Raw genomic sequence first — 20310 nt, forward strand, 5'->3', positions numbered from 1 at the left:
CTGCCCACTGGCCCCTTGTCAGAGACCACCTTTTGCACCACTGGATCGCCCTGCTTGCAGACTGCCCCATTACAGCCCAGATGTATGAGGACATAGCCCTGATTAAGGACCACACGCTGGTGAATTCTTTGATTCGGGTGCTGCAGACCTTGCAGGAGTTCAACATCACCCTGGAGGCATCTCTTGTCAAAGGAATCGACATCTGACCTCCTGTCCCACAGGAAAAACTGTCTTTACAAACACAAAAAAAAAAAAAAAAGCAACAAGGAGTGAATCTCGTTAGTATGCAAAAGTTCTGTCTTGCCAGTACATTGTATCGTGAACTTGTTCATGGCCCAAAAATGCAACTTTGACTTTTCTTGAAGGAAACTCCAGAAATAGTACAGGCAAATGGATAGAAGCTGTAAACTCAATGTAAAAAAGAGGATTTTGGTATAAATCTATTTTAGAGTTTATTTGCTGATTTGCTTTTTACACACTTTCATGTGAAAGAGATAGAGATGAGTATTGTGCAGCTTATTTTAAAGCTGCAGTATTTCCTTGCCATAGAAAATGTGCAGTGAGCCTTTCAGCATTCTGTGAACTTGCCTTCAGATATGCTGTATGTCATAGACCCCAGTGTATACACTCCATTTCTGCTGAGAAGGTCATTCTATAGTTTTTAAACTAATATTTTATATATTAACATTATTACCAATGTTTGATTTTTAAGGTGTTGGGTCATGTTCTGCTGCAAGGGAACTACAGATCTGATCTGTGCTTTTAATAGCTCCAAAGCACTGATTTGTCAACAATTATTTTTTTCATTTATTTTTGTTGTCAGTATTATTTTTAGTGAAATCCAGGAGACTGAACGGTGAAATGTCCAGAGATCAAAGTAATATTTTTTCATATTGGTACGTAATTGCACAGAAGAAGAAATTAAGTCTGTTTTTTAACTGATGTTTTCTATTTATTTAACCTATCATTGTGTTTTGTAAGTTTGTCTTTAAAAAAAAAAATCTTCTATGATACAACTGGCTATATTATGTTGCAATTCAGAATTTACAGTGTAGCCCACTTAAATGAAAAACCTGGAATAATTGTTTATGACACAAGAACATTTCCACTTAAACCAGCCTTTTGAAGCTTGGTATATGGTTGCTGCTGGTAATTCTCTTAACTGCTAATAAAGAGGGACATGAGTTCCCCAGATGCCAGATGACTAAATAAAGATCTTTATGCCCCATCTGAAGTAATAACAGTATACCTTACTAACAAGTATAAGGATTTCTTAATATTTCTGAAAAGACAGTGGTATTAAGTTTTTTCTTTTCCTTTTGAGTGCATATGTCTTGGATCCCGCTGTCACAGTCTGCTTCATTTGGGATGCTTTTGTTTTTAGCAAAGAAAGTTTAGTCCATTTCTGCTATGAAACACAAACATTTTGAAAGCTTAATTTATTGGATATCTGGAACTTGGCAAACGCCTAAAGGCATCTCTGTTCATTTGAATCCTCTGATAAAAATCTCTTTGAAATGAATATGTGACTTGAGAACAGGCTGATTTATCAGCATCACAAATTACTGTACAGAAGTTCAGGGCTGTGTATTTAAGAGGTCTCCACTGTATAAACTTATCTCAGTATTGTCTCTCTTTGGAGAAGCAGAGTCCAAGTTTTTTGGTTCACACAATATTGTAGCACTTTTACTTTACCTACAGCTTAGTCACATCTTGTGATAGTTTTATTTCCATAATTTATGAGTATAGCACATGTATTAAATTTTCGACTATTTTTACTTTTGTCCTATTTATTTCATTATTAAACTGAGAAGTTCCTTTGTCACTACTTATCAGAGCAAGATTCTTCTTTGATTTCACAGTAGCATTAGGAAGATGTGAGGGCAATGTCTGAGCCACTCCTCACATGGGGTGGGTGCAAATTCTTTCACAGCTTACAGGAGCATTTCACAGGAGTATTCTCTGTGTGTGCAGGGTTGGTTTTGTTGGTGGCTTTTAAAATTTTTCTTCCGTATTTGGAAGGGCAAAAATAAAAAAAACAGTTTTACTGCATTCTAAGAATTTCATATGTTCAACTTAATATGTTAGGATAGTCTTTTTACACCTGCCCTAAATTGTTTATGCATTAATAATAGCAAAAAAAAATTGGTTTATTTTGGTTTTTTTTTTTTGTTCATTTGTTTTCTTTTGTTGTTGTTGTTTTTGTTTTAGCTGTCTTGAAAATGACTTAACTAGGCCTGGCTTTACCAGGGCTTATTAAGACAGAAAGGTTCTGTATTTTGACCTTAACAGTTGAGCTGATCCTGTTAAAAGCGTATATCTCATAGTATTAAGGGTGGATTAATTTTATCTTGTATGAGGTAATTATCCTGAACTAAGGTTCTTTTTTTCTCTTTTTTTTTTTTCCTTCCTTACACAAGTTTACCTAGTGAGACATGATAGCATTGGCCTAATGGCTGTTTTGGTGTGGATTGTTTTGCCCTCATCAGGACAGTTGGAGATCCCTGGGATGGGCAGAGGCTGGGATTTGGTGATTGCCAAGGGTGGGCTCCTTGGCTGGCTCGTGGGGATGATGCTGTCCATCAGTGAGAGCACCCTGAGTGCAAAAGGAAGAGACAGAAATCCTCTTCCAGCTCCTAGGTTACTTCATTCTCACAGCAAGAACCAGTTTGAGATAGACCTTCCTCCTCCTCTCACAGGGGACCTGTACTTAATCCTTTTAGGGTTCAAAGCACTTTCTGCTGTGGACTTCCAAGTCTGGAGGGATTTCTCCACTGACAGAGCAGTAGAAGGTTCTGAGATGCAGCAGAACTAAAGCTGGTTTTGTTATAGCTCCAAAGGCATCCAAGGAAGAGCAAGATATTAAATGTAGCCTGTGCCAGGATTTTGGGAAGAGATTTGGCTGGCATGTGTAAGAACAGCCCAGGCTGTAGGAGCAGCCACAATCCCACCACTCTGCAGTGCTCACCTCGAACCCACCCACTTCTCTCATGGCTGTTCCTAGCAGCAGTCCCACAGGATAAGGGTAGGATCCAGCATTTGCTCTTGCCATGCCATTCTGCTGAACTTCATAGGAACAAACAGTGTAGTCAGCACCTTTTTATCCAGAGCTTTGTAAAATCCTTCTCCCTTTGTTCAGAGTAATGCAGTTTTAACTTTTTTTCCTCTTTTCCAAAATAAGGGGGCAGGTTTGGTGGGTACAGTTAGTGTGGCTGTGCTGTTCTTTTTGTTCATTGGGGATTTTTTTGGTAACAGTTAATGAGAAAAGATAATTTTAACAGCACACATTCATTCTGGAGAGAGAAATGCAGTGATAAAAAAGTAAGCAGTTCATCATGCAGTAAATACATAGTGCTAAACTGGCCAAACATGTTTACAGGCTCATACCTGATTTGAGAGGAAAAATTAGGCTATCACCTATCAATTATTTAGGCTTCTTTGGTTAATGCTACAATGATACTTTATACAAAAAGAAAATGCAAATTAATAAAGAGTTGGTTTAAATGTAATTAAATACTATGATGGTAAGTTTATACAAAAGAAAAAAAAAAAAAAAAGCCTTTACCTGCCATAAACTTTAACCACCTGATATTCTGTAGCTGAAAACATATTCATGAACTGGAGACTATTCCAAAACTTTTTCCATTACAAAGAGTATTTTTCAAACTGTTCAAATGGGACTTGCTAGTTGGGTGACCCATACTTTTTATGTGTTTTAAATTCATGAATATGTTAAGATTTCTGCAGTGAAATTATTCAGATTTAACATTTTCTGTATATTGTCAAATGAATTGTGTCCGTAGTGAAGAGACTATAGGATACTTGAAAATACTTGAAGAAATTGTACATGTACTTCACATCTTTGTAGCTCTTTATTTTATACCTAGAGATTGGCTGGTAAACTAAGATAAAGCATCAATACCTTATAAACTATATATTTTACTACATGGGGAAATCACTGGCTTGTTTTTTTTTTAAGGGCCGTGTTGAAGTTTACATTATAATGACAAAACCAGGTACTGTTTTCCTTTTTTTTTTAATTTTTCCTGTGAAATTTCAATCCACTGGACATTAAATGTGAATTGGATATACAAAGAGGTTTTACAGGTGTAGCTCATTTGCTGAATTGCAATAAAATGTCTTCTAACATGAAAAAATAGCATTAATGTGCTATTTTCAAAAAGCCTGTTACAATTTGGCTGATACCTGGCTCATTGCCTGGCTGCAGGTCTGTGGGACATTTTAGTGGCTCGTTTCAGGAGAGCTTTCTTGTACAGTTTTGTGTCTGATCTCTTCAGCTACAACTGCTCCCTCCCAGCTCCAAGGCTTCCCCCAGGCCATCCTTGTCAGTCAGACTGCCAGCAGTGGAGGAGATGCCTGGTCTGGAGTGAGGAAATGGGGAGAAGGGGAAGGCAGAGGGAGCAGCACAGACCTTGGGAGGTTCTGTGAGCACACACCCTCAGATGTGCTGCCATTCCCTCCGTTTGAAACTGTGTGAGGTCATCACTGAATGTTCTATTCCACCAGGGAAGGAGCTGGATCATTGATTTGGAGGTATCTCTGTAGCTTCACCTCTCACACCCCTGTGGTAGTTTTGCACCCGGTCTGTGGTGGAGGCTTTTTTTCCAGCAAAGCAAAATAACAAATGTCAGTATTCCTCTTGGGGGAACCGCGTGGATCTGCCTGAGCTGGGGGTGATCCTGCACTGCCCACAGCTGAGGGTGTCACCCTGGGGACTCCCTGGGAGATGCCAGAGGGTGAATGTGGCCTGAGCCATGCTCTGGTGAGCTGGTGCTGTGGCCTCATCCCTGGACAGGTTTTGGGGCTCGGTACCTGCTGTGGGTGTGCTGAGCCCGTGAGGGACACCAGAGCTGCCTCAGGAGCTGGGACCATCGCTGCTCCCTGGGCTTGGGATGGACCTGCTGCTCCTGATCCCCCTGCAGGGATGGACGTGGGGCAGGCCTGCCTGGAGCTCAGGTAAGAGCAGCTTCATTCACCTCATCACAGGTGGTGGCCTCAGGTTCTCCAGATTTCCTCCAAGGAGCACCAGGAGCAGGGCTTTGGTGGGCAAAGTGTGTTGTGCAGCTGCTGGGTGCACAGGCAGGGGCTGTTCACTGACTGCTCTGGCCTGAAGAGTTACCATTTGTTGTAGCAATGACTTGGAAAGTTCTCACGAGGAAATACAAATGTCTGAAAGTTATTTCACATGACAAAGTGTCTCCTTTTTTCCCCCTCTTATCTCAGAAATGTGTGTGCATGAAAAGGTCGTGCTGTATTCAGTTCTGCAATGAACAGGAACTGTTCTTCATTTCAGCAATAGTGGCATGTTAAGATGCAGATCCTACAACATTTAAAATGTCACTGGTGAATCTGATGTTTGTTTGGGGAATGTTTTTCTACAAGTGGCATAAAAAGACTTAGACAAGACGTATAAATTACGTGGGAAGGTTTTTAATGCCCCTTAGGACCAGAGAATCCACAAATTTCCTCTGTCTCAGATGAGTCCTGTGCAGTTCCTGCTGATTACTGAAGGTGTGTTATGTTTACACAGAACCCTGGGACACTTAATGTGGGAAGTGCAAAAATTTGAGTGATACATTTCAAAGAGAAACAATTACTCAAAACTCTGTACATCTGGAGATGAGCAAGGCTTGAAACTACAGCTCTGAGATATTTTTTGGTGTGCTTTTGGAATATTTGAAAGTATTTCCTCATTTGTCAGCATCCTACTTTTCCTTTTACCATTCTGGCATCTCCCAGCCCTCCCAGTTGTTTTCAACTGCTGTCACAAGCACTCATTATGCTCGCTCAGTCGTGCTAAATTTTGGGTCAATATGATGCAGGCCAGCAGAGTTGCTACTTCTCATTTAAGTGCAGATGAAATGGCAGTCTACATGTCCTCAAATAATAAAATTTAACAAGTATTATGAAGCAGTTTTTCACCAATTTTTTCAGACAAAAGTATTCATCTCTACTCAGGACATCAGGTGTACAGTTTCTGGAGCAGATTTTACATCCAGCTGCTCTGTGGCAGCTTAGTCTCCATCTCTCAATGTGAGGCAACTGCATGTGATAGTGAAAATGGAGAGCAGAAGGGAACTGGGGGTCTTGCCCCCATGGAAGTAGCTGTTTTCCAGGATCTATTTTCCTCTCTGAAACTTCGTTACTTGATTTTATTTTAAATTGCTGAAAAAAATCCCCAAATGGTCCTGTTTGGGTTGTCTTCCTGTCCAACTGCCCTGGTATGGTTGTTTTCCTTTCCTCATACTTAACTTAGTGCTGAAGTTGAATCTTAAATTTTTTTCTAGCTTCTCTCTCTCCCAGTAAAGGTCTTCATGCCCAGAGCAGTCATCTGTCACTGTTACTCTGTGGTTGAATAGAAATAGTTAAAAAGGCTGCAGAAAGGCATCTGAAGTCTGAGCTTGTCTGGTTTGTGTCTTTAAAGAGATATTTTAATGGCAATTCTTCATCATAAACAAATGTGTGTTATATGTGAAATAATAGCCAGGATCCTTCACAAAACACTTAGAGATTTATGTATAAGAAATGGCTTCATTAGCTAAGATAAATTCAATATTGTTCTGTTTGTTTTCCAAGCTGCAGCGAAATCTTTTGATCTAACTCAGGCATTCCCAAATATTTATGTCTCACTTTATGTTTTAGTTTGCAGAAGTAAGAAAGATGCTTTGCTTTTACAGTGCCTCAGGAAGCTTTGGATATTTTGGTTACACGACTCTTCAGTGTCTCTTACTGGTTTTTCTGCTATGCTCTTCATATGTGTTCTTACTTAGTCTTTTGCAAATCTTGTGATGAAAGTTAATTAAATTAACACTGGTCAAGTTCATTGAGGGGACTTGACTGGCCAGTGCCTGAAATGTGCAGCAGCTCTTCTGTAAGGTGGCTTGAAGTCATGTGCCTGGATGGGAGGTGGCTTCTCTGTCCATTTGGGAGAGCTGTTTGTGCAGAAACCCTGAGTGATATCCCTGGATGAGAGATGTGTGGGTGTGTCAATTCCCACCCCAAGTATGATGGTTTATTCAGGAGATCATGGAAACCATCGAGAAACCCTTCATTCATTTATTGCTTTCTGTGGGTGAGGGGAAGATTGGGGTATGGTGCAGGGCTGGAGAATCCTTGGAGTGTTTAATGAGCAGCTTTATGTATTTATAGATGAGATTGCCTAAGACTGAAACCGTCCAGGAGGCACAAAAGGTTGCTTCTCCTTGGATTTAAAAAGAGAATAACTTTGATCATTTCAAAAGCAATGAAGCCTGATGCTCCAGTGAGAAAGGAGAGTGGTAATTTATAGCTGCCATTAAGGAAACAAAGACAAAGACTGAGGGAAAGTTTCATTCTGAAGATTTACTAATGTGTATAAACCGCCCTTGCAACTAGAAACAGCTCGGTATTTCTCACAGAACAAAACAAAAGAGAAAGGGCAGTGAAATGGGGATGGGAGGGAGGGGTGGAAAAGAATACTGCCTGCTTTTGCTCGCAGCCTGAAAGGTCAGACATTATTTAGGAAATGATAATTTCAGTGAATAATGTATGAGCCAATTTTACCTGCCAAAGGAGCGACAGCTGTGAGAAATCCCTGGCTGGGAATGGAGGTGGGATGGGGCTGGGGTGATGTGTGGGTTTTGGCACGGCCTTCAGCCGGGGATCCACTGCTCTGCAGTGGGGTGTAATTACACGGTAAAAAATGTCAATATTGTACTCTTGAACAAACGCAAGCGGGGCTGGAGCGCGTCGCGTGTGTTGCGGCTGCGACAGGCTCCCTGCTCGGGCTTGTCTGCGCCGGGCGATGGCTCCCGGGCCGCGGGGAGCCCCGGCACAGCTGCCGGGGGCACCCGCAGCCCGCGTGTGAGGTATTCCCGCTCCCGCGGGTGGCAGCGGCTCCGCGGGACACCTGTGTTTGGGGCGCCGCAGGTGTGCGGGCGCCGGGGCTTCCACGGGCGGGGATGGGGGCGGTTCGTGTGCCGGCAGCGCCCACCGCGCCCGGGGCAGCGGGGCAGGGCCGGGCAGGGGAGGGGGAGGCCCGCCCAGCCCTCGCCGCCCCGCGCCCGCTGTCAGTGCGAGGCGGGCCGGGCGCCCCAGACACTCCCTCCGCCGCCGCCTCCTCCCGCCCGGCGGCGGCAGCGGCAGCAGCGCCATCCATGGGGTCCGGCGGCCGCCGCGGCGCGACCGGGGCGAGGGCGCTGCCGCTGCTGCTCCTGCTGCTGCCCGCGCCGGGCGGCCCCGCCGCGCTGCCCCTGCCCGGTGAGTGCCCCCTTCCTCTGCCCGGTGAGTGCCCCCGCTCCCCGCCCGGTGAGTGTCCCCGCTCCCTGCCCGGTGAGTGCCCCCCGGTCCCTTCCCTGCCCGGTGAGTGCCCCCCGGTCCCTTCCCCTGCCCGGTGAGTGCCCCCTTCCTCTGCTTGGTGAATGCCTCCTTCCTCCGCCCGGTGAGTGCCCCCGGTCCCTTCCCCTGCCCGGTGAGTGCCCCCTTCCTCTGCTTGGTGAGTGCCTCCTTCCTCCGCCCGGTGAGTGCCCCCGGTCCCTTCCCCTGCCCGGTGAGTGCCCCCTTCCTCTGCTTGGTGAATGCCTCCTTCCTCTGCCCGGTGAGTGCCCCCGGTCCCGCTCCCTGCCCGGTGAGTGCCCCCCGGTCCCTTCCCCTGCCCGGTGAGTGCCCCCCGGTCCCTTCCCCTGCCCGGTGAGTGCCCCCTTCCTCTGCTTGGTGAGTGCCTCCTTCCTCTGCCCGGTGAGTGCCCCCGGTCCCGCTCCCTGCCCGGTGAGCGCCCCCCGCTCGCCCAGCCCCGCACAGCGGCTCCCCCCGCGGGGCACCGCGCGGTCCCGGCTCTCCTCTCCAGGCCGGCGGCCAAGGGAAGGGGCCGGTGCCGGAGTGAGGTGAGGCCGTGGCGGGGCCGTGCCCGGCGCTGCTCGCAGGGCGCTCGGGCTCCGCGGGTGCTGCCAACGCCGCGTCCCGCTGCCCTGGGAGCGCAGAGAGCCCCGGGATGGGGCAGCTGGGGAGCGGGGTGTGGACGGCGTGTGCTGCGGGTGAGGCTGCCTTGGGACCCCGCGGAAAGAGCCCAGGGATTCTCCCGCCGCCGCCTCCTGCCAAGTTGAAGGCTGCGATGTTTGCTCACAGTCTCGTTCCTCCAGGGTCTATCTTCTGCTCGGGATACTGTCACTGCAAGGGGAAATCTCGCTCCCTGTGCCTACGGATTTTTCCTAGCCCTCTTTTCCACGCCTTTGCATGCATTAGTGATGCGGCTTCTTGTTGCGGTTCTTTACCGCACGCTGCAGATCACAGAGGGGCGGTGTAAAAATAACCCAGCTGAGCTGCCGTCCTGCCGCTGCCACGAGATCTGGTTGATGTCTCTGTGTCCTGGCTTAGAGGGAAGTCCCCTCCTTGCCGTGTGTTTTCTGGGACCCCTCTTACCGGGGCAGGTCTGTGTCCCTGGCTCGGGCAGGGGGGACCTGACGGTGCCGAGGGCACACCGTCAGAACGTGTGGCTGCTGCCGCTGTCTGTCCTTCCCTGCTCATCCTTTCTGCCTGCCTCACCTACCTGAGTCCCACTAGCTGGAGACCCCTCAGCAACTGCCCACACCCTTCCTTGCATGACTTGCTCCTTCAATTCACTGCCTCCCATGTTTTTTAATGGCTTGACTTCTCTGCTTTGAGAGGAAGCCGATTCTGCTGCTCTTCCCTGCTGCTTTCCACTGTTTGCCACCTTCTCCTTTCTTGCTGGTGGCACTATCTGGGGACACCATCACTGCTGCTGGAGCTGTGTGCACCTGAGAGCCAGGAAGGCACCGGTGCTCTAACACTGGCTCTTTGCCTTGTTTCCCACTGCCAAACGCCATTAGGAGTTAAAACCAAGTGAGCACTTTCTGCAGTTGGCAGCTGCTGCAGTACCTACAGGCATATTTTGTGATTGGGGGAAAGGAAAAAAAAAAAGAGCAGGATGAATGCTATAATTGTAAATGGGAGAAGTGCTGGCTGAAATTTCCATTTGGAAAGTGATCCCCACCATAAAAAGTGGCTGACTATTGAAGTAGTTGCTTTCTGCTGATACTCATGCACTACTTCTTGTTTTAGGAGGCACTTTTTGTACCTGCATGGGGTGTTGCTTCTACAATTCTCCCTTTTAGCCAGTTGCTGGAAATCTTCCTGTTTCCGTGCTTCAGTTTTCTTCTGCTGTGTGAAAAACTTGTGCTGATGTCTTCTGCTGCCTGTAACTTTTCTTCCCCTTCTGTCTACACTTCTTCATCTCCAGGACTTCTTCCTGTTGGTGTTTCCCTTTCTCTTCATTTCCTCTTCTCTGAAGTTTCCACCTGGATATTTTGCTTCAGTTTGCTGTGCTTTGAGATGGCTGGCCAGGTGACTTGGCAGTGCTGCTCCCCAGATACTATTCTTGTATTTTAAAAAATTATTTTAAGATTATACATCTGTTTAATGGTAAGTCAGTCTTTTAACTTGTTGGTGTTGACTTTGAAAGTACATTTCAATCATCTCCCCTCGTTATTTTAAAAATCCTTGGGCTTCCTGCAGGTGATGCATGGATGTCATCAAGGACTCTTTCAATGACTGTTTTTTGTTATCAGAAAGATTAACAATCTCTGATGAATCTCTGTGAAACTATCAGCTGAATTTCACAGAGCATCTGACCCTTACAAGATTGTTTTGATGCATTTATAAACGTGCACAAAAGCTTATCTAAATTGCATACAAGTATATCTATATGCAGGTAGAATATGATAGAAATTAAAGTGCAGGTGCTCTCTCTGCCTGTTTCTGTCCTGACACACAAAACCACACAATATTCTTTGGGCACCACAGAGAGGTGCTCAGCCTTGTCATCTCCTCAGGGATGTGTTCGGGAGACATGCCCTGTTCTCCTCCTGCTGACATCTCTCCTGAGCCTGCTGTTTTTTCACAGATGTGGACGAGTGTGCCCTGGGGCTGGACGACTGCCACCCAGATGCTATTTGCCAAAACACCCCGAAGCTGTACAAGTGCATGTGCAAAATGGGTTACACCGGCGAAGGGAGGAAATGTGAAGGTAAAGGGACCAGAGCACAGCGTTCTGCCTGTGTCAGCTTGGAGCATTTATAAGAAAATAGAGACACTGAAAATAATGAAGGATCATTTTTAAATCAAAATAGTGATTGTTCCGTCACCAGATTTACTTATTGTTTACAAAATCGAAGGCAAACCTTGCATGGATTTTCACCTGTTCATTTCACTCAGCCTGATAATGAGTTTGTTGTTTATGGCCTCAAAAAACATAAGGTAAAGCTGCAAGAGGGTTTCAGGGTGTTTTCTCTGTCATCAGAAACCTTCAGCAAAAAATGCATTAAATAGAGTGTATTTGCAAGGCAGTGATGATTTTGGACAGCAGTTGCTGCTCACATTTAGGCAGTCACATCCCTGTCTATAACACTCAGGCAAGCATCCATCATACTGACTTCTGCTTTATTCCTTAGACATTGATGAATGTGACAACGACTTCAACGGGGGCTGTGTCCACGAGTGTTTCAACATTCCAGGGAATTACCGCTGCACTTGCTACGATGGCTTTATGCTGGCTCACGATGGCCACAACTGCCTGGGTAAGGAGTGTGCTCATGGGCAGGGTGAGTGGTGGTGGAACACGCCCCTATGGCTGCACCCACGGGGAACACCTGGCAATCTCTTGGGCTCAGTCAGTCCAGAGAGAGAATGTTGCTTGTGAGTCTAAGGATTTTCAGGTACTGAGGTGCCATCCCAGTGTGGCTCTTTCCCCCGCTTCTGTAAACGAGGATAACTGTGCTATATTTCTGTGGAGTGCTTTAGGTTTAAGTGTGCCAAATGTCATCTATTATTATGCTGAGTTTGTATAAAGGAACATGTGCTATCATTGTCCTCTCTGTCCCACATTTAGCTTGAGGCCAGTTGTCAGGTGTGTTTCCAGGCTTAGGGATCTTCTCTCTCAAATCTATCTGTAAGGTGGGGGCTTCTCACTCTGAGTATTCCTAAAAGGAGAGGATGGTTTGGAGTGTGCAGTAGCTGTGTATGATGGAGGCCACTGAAGAGCAGAGGGACTAAGCCCCGAGCTGGTGAAGCTGTCCTGCTTCCCAGACCCCAGCTGGGCACCCTGTGTGCCTCAGCCCTGTGCTACCCGTGCCATTTGCTTTTTCAGAGATGGCTCAGTTTTCCTCTACTGCTGCACTCCGTGTGGATGTGCCCGGACACACCTCCATACCCAGGGCAGTCAGAGGGAGCCTTGCTCTCACTGCAAAATTGAAGTTAATTTAGCTGGCTATTTCCCACTAATGTGTGGCACATCAGCTGGGGGTCAGACCATCCCCAGGCTGTATCTTCTGCTGGGACAAATCAGACAACTCTGGAGTATTCGGTGGGATTGTGTTGGGTTTTACCTGCTGGGAACCTGCTGTGTGCCCAGCTTTCTGCAGTGTTGGTGGAGGAGAGGGTGAACTCCCCAGGTCCCAAATATTTAAATAAAGTAGAGAGGGAAACAAAATATCTGCGGATACTTTAAAATAACAGAACATCCATCTTATTTTTGCGTTTGTGTAAACACAGAGTGGAGTTCAGCTGAGGTTACCATGAAGGGCTGGATGTGAAGGAGCACGCTGCCTCTAACAATAGCACCAAAAGGCATTTGTGTAGTCTCTTTGTACCCAGGGCATACTTCAGCTGAGCTGTTTGTGACCAGTGACACAACTTAGACCAAAACCTACCACCTGCTATGTCACTGGGAAGCTGCTCAGCATTGCATGGCAGACCTATAAAATAAAATAAAACAAAATGTCATTGACATACAGTGAGGTTTTTACCACTGATGTGCCAATTTTGAGTTGAGATGTAAACGTTAAATAAATATTTTGGCATGCAGCAAATTGGATCACATCTTCTCTTAATCTGTTTATTTACTTTGTTCATGCAAGGGTTGCCCTCCTCTCACCCTTATTTTTGAAGATCTCTGCTGTGTGCCTGGGTTTAAGCCAAATAGACAATTACTTGTTGGAAAGAAATGATTTTTTTGAAAGCTTTCCAAGGTCTTTAAGACAGAAACATCTGCTGGAGTTCAAATCTGTAGTACTAAAGACTCGTGGTGGCTGTTTATTCATGATTGTTTGCACATTCACATCACTGCAGAACTCTAAAATACTCAGCTTCTTTGTGATGGAGATATGTCAGCCGCTCTTTTCCTCCAGCAGGTCACATTCTTTTGCATCCAATTGGCTTACTCACTGCCTTCAGTGGACATTAAATCTGTTGTAATACTATATTATGCTTCTTACTAAAAGCCTCTCTTTCTCCTTTTTTTTTTTTTTTTTAAGACAGCTGTTTTCTGCCAGAAATGCTAAAATGTTAAATTAAAAACATTGTACTATTAGCCAGGAACAATGAACAGAACAGGGAGCAAACATGGTGTTACAGATGAATTTGCAAATGAGACCAGTGCTTTGCCTCAGCGAGGTTTTGTTCTGTTTTTAAGGGACTGAGTGTTTTTTAGTTCCTGTTAAAATTTCTGAAAATTAGGCTTAGGAGAAGTATTTGGCAGTCATGGTTACAAAAAACCCATGTTTATTAAGGGGTAAAATTCCAAAGAATTGGAGGTTGGGATGGGCATTCTGTTGTTCAGAGGCTTAGCTGAAGTTTTTCTACTCTTTGGTTCTCTTGGTTATCTTGCAAGCAGAGCCCTTCTGTGTTCTCTGGTGTTGTTGAGACTCTGAATGTTGCAAAATCAAGATCAAAACTGCTTCCAGAACTTCTGCTCTTGTCCTTGACTGCAGTCAGTCAGCACAGCAGCAGCCCTGATGATGAGTGATGATGTCCTAGACTTGAGGGAGGAGGATGGCAAACCAAGCACCAGAGCAGATGTGGTGCGTGAATTCTAGCTGGGATGAAAGTAAGGAGTAGGGGATTAGGGGAGTAGGGAATTTTGAGCTGAGTTTATTTTGAGGCTTGTATTTTTCTTGTTCCACCTTTGCTTTAGGGTGTGGAGCTTCCTGGGAAAAAGAAATCTCAGATTAGCGAACCAAAACCACTACAGCCTTTAAAGCTTGGATGGGTTTGGAACCAAAGGGTGGCTGTCCCATTGAGGCAGCCAGAGCCACGTGTGATTGCCGAGCTGGGTGTACCTGGGCTGTGGGGTGCAGCTGCACTGGGGACAGGGAATGTTCCCGTGGGCGCTGGGGTGCCGAGGCTGCTCTGCCTTTGCTGTAGCCATCAGCTCTGCTCGGCTGGGCTGGCCAGCACTGACCGGGAGCCCTGTGGCTCTCGGGCAGACTGCAAACACGGGGAGAGCACAGCAGAAATGCCCTTTCCCAAGGGTGGCAGCACAACAGCAAGCACAGGGCAGCCCGGGGGTGTCTCGGCTGCCTGGGTGGCTCCGACCCGAGCTGATGTCTGTCCGTAGCGTGGATCCGTGTGAGCACAAAGCTCATCTCTGTCTTTCCCCCCCCCCCCTCTCTCTCTCTCTCAGACACAGACGAGTGCATGTTCAACAACGGTGGCTGCCAGCACGTTTGTGTCAACACGGTGGGGAGCTACGAGTGCCGCTGCAAGGAGGGGTTCTTCCTCAGCGACAACCAGCATACCTGCATCCACCGCTCCGAAGGTACCGCCCCGGCCCCGGGCGCCCGGCGGCAGCGTCTGGCCGAGGCAAAAGCTCGGAACCGTCTTCAAAAGTATTTTTAGGTCGATGTTTTCAAAGCTGTGAAGGGTCTTGAAGTCCTCAGTGCTTTTGAAAGGAGCAGTGTGTCAGGATCTTCTAAGTGGCTTTGAAGACGCTGCATCCCTTCCTCCTCTTTGATCCCGGCTGCGTGTCTGCAGCGCTGTGCTTGCTGAAGGCTGGGCTGCTGCACTCCCGGGGTCCTTGGTGCTCTGCTGGGCAGCAAAACTCTGTCCCAACCCAGGGACTGGCAACAAATGGAGGTTCTGGGCATTTTCAGTGGATTTAGTTACAGGGAAATACCTGCGCTACCTTCAGATACCTTTTAGAATTCCCTGTACAATGTTTAGGTTTCAGCTAAGAGATTTATTGTTTGTCAGCCCCAAAGGTATTCAAATCTCTGCTTTGTTTTGAGTGAAACCTTTGTGAAGGGACCTTTGAGAGATCAGAGTCTTGGATATCTAATTAGACATCAGATGGAGCAAAATTATTTTGGATGCCCTTGGGGAATGCTTTAAAGTGGTTGCTCAGATCAGGGAGTTGTCCATTGAACTGTACAGTGAAAATCTTAGTAAGAAGTGCTTAAAGCTGAGAGGCTTTCTTTAATCTATGGCTTATTGTTGGCATAACTATAAGAGGAATCTGAGCATGAATAAACAAATCTCACTTTAAAAATCCCCAAAGTGAAGAGATCAACATTTATAGACATATATGGCCATCCACAGATGAGGGTGCTGAGGTGGCTGTCATCTGACAGAGCTGAATTGATTTTCTGTTTGGATTAAGAATTTGTGTTCTCAGCTCCTCTGGCCCTGGGCTTGGCCTCACAGGGGTCTGGTGGCTCCTCAGGCCATGGCTCAGGTTGCCACTGCAGGGGCTGGGCAGCAGTGGGGACAGGCAGGAGGGCAGCAGTGGTGGGACCAGGCATAGCAGGGCTGTGAGTTTGTGTGCACTCATGGAGGAGGTCTCTAAGGACTGCAACTGCTTGCTTGAACTCCTTGTCTTGTCTGATGCCAAGAGGGGAAAACACCTCCAACTCTTTTTTTCATACTTGCTGCTACTTGAGTACCTTCTACTCTCTTGAACTGACAGCAGCAGCATTCCCTGTCACTAATATTTGCTCCCTTATTTTGTACCTTTGGAATTCTGTCTCTTTTCTTAAGGATGCTTTTAATTTCTCTTGATGTTTTTTTTCCCTAAAAGGCCCTTTTTCCATAACACCAAACATCCACTAAACACAGGTATTTTTCCTTGAAAAGGAAAACAAAGAGGACAAAAAAAGATGGAATTTTTTCCCATAAAAACTCTCTAATAAAATACATCTTTATCAAAACCAGTCTTAAGAAAAAACCTCAGCACACTGTTTTTCCTGATACATTTTTTTTTCTTCTTAGTAAAACATTAAAGTGTTTGTTTTGCTTTCTTTAAAAGCCATTTTTTCAGGTTTCATGCTGTGACTCTTTCCATTCTACCTCTCTCCCCACCCCCCCTTCATTACTGTAAAGTGCTGCTCAGGATTCCCCACCTTTTTTTTTAACCATTTTTTTCCCCCTTGGGTGGGCATGTCTGTTGTAAGCCAAATCTCACTTCTTTATCTTTCCCTTCACTTTGTTCTCTGCTTTTCTGCTCATTTCTGGGACTCCTCTGCCTTGTGTATGCATTGCTCAGTGTTTGTACTTTGTTGGTTCTGAGACCTCACAACATTGATCAAAGCAGATTTTGGCTCCTACTGCCTAGACCATCTATTGAGTTTTGCTTCTTATCTGTAAAATGAGGAAATATTTCCTTCCCTGTCTCCCAGCCCCATTAAGATTCTTCATATATCAATGCCTGAGAGACCTTCCCTGTGGGCTGCAGTATTGGCCTTTAAATACACACAGCAGCAGAGTGAACTGGAGTTTAAACCACAGGAACTGAAAGTGTCCTGGGAAGTTGTGCACAGTTCTATTTTTTATCCTTGTTTGCCTGCTGGAATGAGCTGCTCTTCATCTGTGTGGGAGAAGGAATTACCTTGGCAGGCTGTTAAAGTAGCTGGCAGGGCAGCCGTGCATGTGCACCTTGTTTCTGGGTTCCACTTGCTCCATGTTAGGGAATACAAAAACTTGAGGGAAAACAGAGTTTTTTGTGAGTAAATACCTAGTGCAGTCTTTGTGGCTGCTGTTGCTCTGGATGGCAAATCTTGCTGCTCTCCCTTGTGGTATCTCACAGTCATAGCTCTGCTTGTTGGGCTGAACTGGTGGGAATGAATGGGATCTGTGGGATGGAAGCCACGTTTGAATCCTGCGTGGGCTCCTACACAGGGCACCATCTCAGCTGTCACTCTTGGAGCTGTGACTGCAGAGAACAGGGATAGCTGGAGAGCTTTTGGGGAAAAGCTGCCTTAACACAAGGATGTAGAAAGCGTGGTGAAAGACTAAAGCATTCCTGGGATGTCCTGTTCTGCTGGCTGTGCTGATGCTCCTCACCATTTTTCTATTCTCTCAGAATGCCTGGTAGCTCTTTGTACCATTGCATCCTCACTCTCTGTCCTAAAGAATGCCTAAATGGAGCCTTAATGCTCTTAGCAGATTGGGAATGTTGTCCTGACACCTTCTGTGCAGAAAAATATAAATATTTAAACCCAGATCATACATGTAAGAGATTAATTTAGTGTGACCTGATAGGGAAATACTGCTGGCTTTTTTTGCCAGGAGTGCTTACATCTCAGCTTTGCTGGGTAGCTTCAAGAAGGTCCTGTCATCAGAAAGGTCTCACCTGGCTCAGGATATGCTCATCCATCTAGGCACTGGATTCACCTCTCTTGGCTGAGTGGGACAATCCAGAGCCATCCATCCCAAGAGATTTGTGAGTCAGTAGGGCAGGGTCTCCTGCAAGAGAAATTGTGTGTCTGGGAAGTGTGTGGGACAAAATTTGCTTGGGATTTGTTCCTGGACCACAGTCTGCCATTGCAACAGCACTGGAACAATGTGACCTGGGAGGCTTTGTGTCCACCAAGGAGTTTGCAGCCACACAGCATTTATGGCTTTACAGACATCTCTTTAATACCACCTTGTAAAATGGGGCTGAGAGAGATGTACCAGCTTTGGAAACAAGCAGCTGTCCCAAAGTAAATGCTGGAATGTGTGGATGTGGGTATCTTCTATGAAGCTGCCTTTTGGGTCAGCTAGGTTTTGGTGGAGTACCTTGTTCCACAATGGATTTCTTGTTATTAAAATGCATCCTGGTTGGAAAGCACAGTTTTAGCTTTCTGTGGAGACCTGATTGAAGTGTGCTCACTCAGAAGGGAGCAATCCCAAATGGAGCATATAAACCATTTGTTTGGTGCCAGTGAACTTTACCAAAGTACCTGCTTGAACAGTTTCCCCTTCAGTGGCTCAATAGAGACAAAAGAATAACTTTGTTAACAGAAACTGAGCTGATAATTCTCTTAATGCTCTCTAACCCCTCTGAGCTAACAGACCAAACCATACTGCATGCTTAAGACCAAAACTTTCACAAAAACACCAGAGCTAATGAGGCTAATTTGTGGCCTCATAGGTTGTCTTCTTCTTTGACTGACACAATAATGGGTGACAGCTTTCCTGTGGGCTCCTTGGGCTGTGCCTGTGTGTTGCAGGATTTGAAGTCTCATTGTCTTGTTGGACTTCTGGAGAGCCCTCACTGTGGGAAAAGAATCAAAAAGCCAGTAGAGCAGAATAATCTGGGCTCTGCAATATCCATTCTTTTGTTGCCTAAAGCTGTCTTAATAGAGAAAGGGTCCTGTAGCTGGTGCTCCAGGGGGTGAGAATAGCAGTGTGGAAAAAGGACCTGATTGAAGTGGAGTGGAATAATGGTGATGAACCAACCTCTGCCTCACAATGAAGTGGGTTTGTTTCACTTAGTAATAAGGCTGAAAAAAAGGGGCTGTGTAAGTTTAAAAAATATATAGGGTGTGGAATTGATCACACAGTCCCTTTTCTGCAGCATGGTCACCCTTGCTCTTCTGCTCCTGATTGTGCATCTGCTCAGCTCCAGAGAAGTTCACTGGGGTGGTATGGGATGATCCCTTGCAGCTAAAGTATGTTCCACTTGGTCTTCATAAATTGAATGTTCTCACTGAGAAGAAAGAGCATTTTGGTGTAACTTGTCCTTTTAAAGCCAAATGTGCCAAGGCAGAGAATTTGATGGTAAAGGTGTGCTCTCTGTACACCCAAGGAGAGCCAGCTCTTCCCTGGCTTTGTAGCACTGTAGAGGACTTCATCAAAAATCTGTGGTATTCTGTTAAAAGCAAACCTGTTTGTTTAATTTGGTCTGTTGATCCCATTGGGGAGCTCAGCCAGCTGCTGGGTGTTTTAGTGTTGTGTGTGTACAGGCTGTACCACCTTCTTGCAAATGGCAAAGACACTGATTGCACTGAACCGTGGAGCAAGGGGAAAGAAGCTTTTGCAATAATTTTAGAAGTTATTCCTCCCTGTTTAATTGACTTTGTATTTTTGCAAAGGCCAGGAAAAAACACTCTGGCAATCAAGTGCTGTGCATGAACTGGAAGAGATAAAAATGACAATGTTTTAGGAGGTGTAGCAAAATAAATCCAGTCATTAGTGTCACATTGGTTCTTCATTTGGTTAAAGCAGACACTAGCACTAAATTCTGTCAAACTGAGAAGGTGTGTGGAAATACAGAACACTGTGATAATACCCAGTGAGGTTATCTTGGGTGGTGTGTACTGAAATCAGAAAAAAAAGTTGAAAACCAAGTGGTTAACAATAAAGAGAATTGATGTTCAGCATGTGTGCAATCTGTACACTGGCCTGCTCTGAGATGGGACTCAGCACTTGGTCACTGCTGGTCACTTTGGGAATCTGCTTTGTAAGCCAGGAATTGAAATTGGGATGACCCTTGTGATTGCTGTTCTAAACATTCCTGTGTCTGCTAGCTGCTCTTTTAAGCAGAGAAATAAGAACTTCATTTTAGACTTGGACATTGCCACTTTTATAAAAGAAATGAGGAGGTTTTATGAACACCTAAAAGTATCAAGTGAGAGCGTTGGATGAGAATGCAGGTGCTCTACAGATCTGTGGATGTTGCTGTTTGACCTTGCAGTCAAAGAACACGGGCACAGAAAAGATCACAGAAGGAGAAACCTTGGGGGTATTTACTTTGCAGGACTGGACTCGCTGCTTTTCCTCTCTGTAAGCTGAAGCTTCTTGTCCCAACCCTGCAGAGTCTTCCCAGAGTTAGGGGCTTAGTCTGTGTGTGTATTGAGCTGACTTTGTTGCCTGCACACAGAGCTGCTGGGGATGCTGATGCTCTTGTACCTTTCCTGTTTTGCAGAAGGCATGAGCTGCATGAACAAAGATCACGGCTGTGCCCACATCTGCAGAGAAACACCCAAAGGAGGAGTTGCCTGTGAATGCCGACCAGGATTTGAGCTGTCCAAGAACCAGAGGAGCTGCATTTGTAGGCAACATTCTGCATCTGCTTATGGTTTCCAAAGTGAACAAATAGTGTTCTGTTTGCAGTGAGATGGGACTTGGTATGTTTTAGCTAATGTGGGATGACACACCTGAACTCTGTGTGTTTGAACTAAACCAGAATTGATGTCTTTTCTGGACACTGTCACACAGGTCCATTGATTGCTGTAGTGTCTGCTGTAGTTTGGGAGTTGT

General features: G+C 45.8%; 2 protein-coding genes across 8 annotated transcripts in view; both read left to right on the plus strand.

Annotated features, from left to right (window-relative positions):
- The window catches only part of DENND5A (DENN domain containing 5A), a 63876-nt gene extending 59781 nt beyond the window's left edge, over nt 1-4095 (plus strand). For all 6 annotated transcript variants that reach the window (XM_053945302.1, XM_053945304.1, XM_053945305.1 and 3 more), the window contains one exon: nt 23-4095. In XM_053945302.1, the coding sequence (XP_053801277.1) occupies nt 23-206 (184 nt within the window). In that variant the 3' untranslated portion in view covers nt 207-4095. The remainder of the gene's footprint in view (nt 1-22) is intronic.
- Nucleotides 4096-8150: 4055 nt separating this feature from the next.
- Nucleotides 8151-20310, plus strand: part of SCUBE2 (signal peptide, CUB domain and EGF like domain containing 2) — a 39861-nt gene continuing 27701 nt past the window's right edge. The window contains exons 1-5 of one of the 2 annotated variants that reach the window (XM_053946389.1): nt 8151-8259; nt 10919-11041; nt 11466-11591; nt 14474-14608; nt 19976-20101. In XM_053946389.1, the coding sequence (XP_053802364.1) occupies nt 8157-8259; nt 10919-11041; nt 11466-11591; nt 14474-14608; nt 19976-20101 (613 nt within the window). In that variant the 5' untranslated portion in view covers nt 8151-8156. The remainder of the gene's footprint in view (nt 8260-10918; nt 11042-11465; nt 11592-14473; nt 14609-19975; nt 20102-20310) is intronic. The other variant, XM_053946388.1, reaches the window with a different exon arrangement.

The sequence above is a fragment of the Vidua chalybeata genome, chromosome 6 (genome assembly GCF_026979565.1).
Source record: "Vidua chalybeata isolate OUT-0048 chromosome 6, bVidCha1 merged haplotype, whole genome shotgun sequence".
Taxonomy (NCBI): domain Eukaryota; kingdom Metazoa; phylum Chordata; class Aves; order Passeriformes; family Viduidae; genus Vidua; species Vidua chalybeata.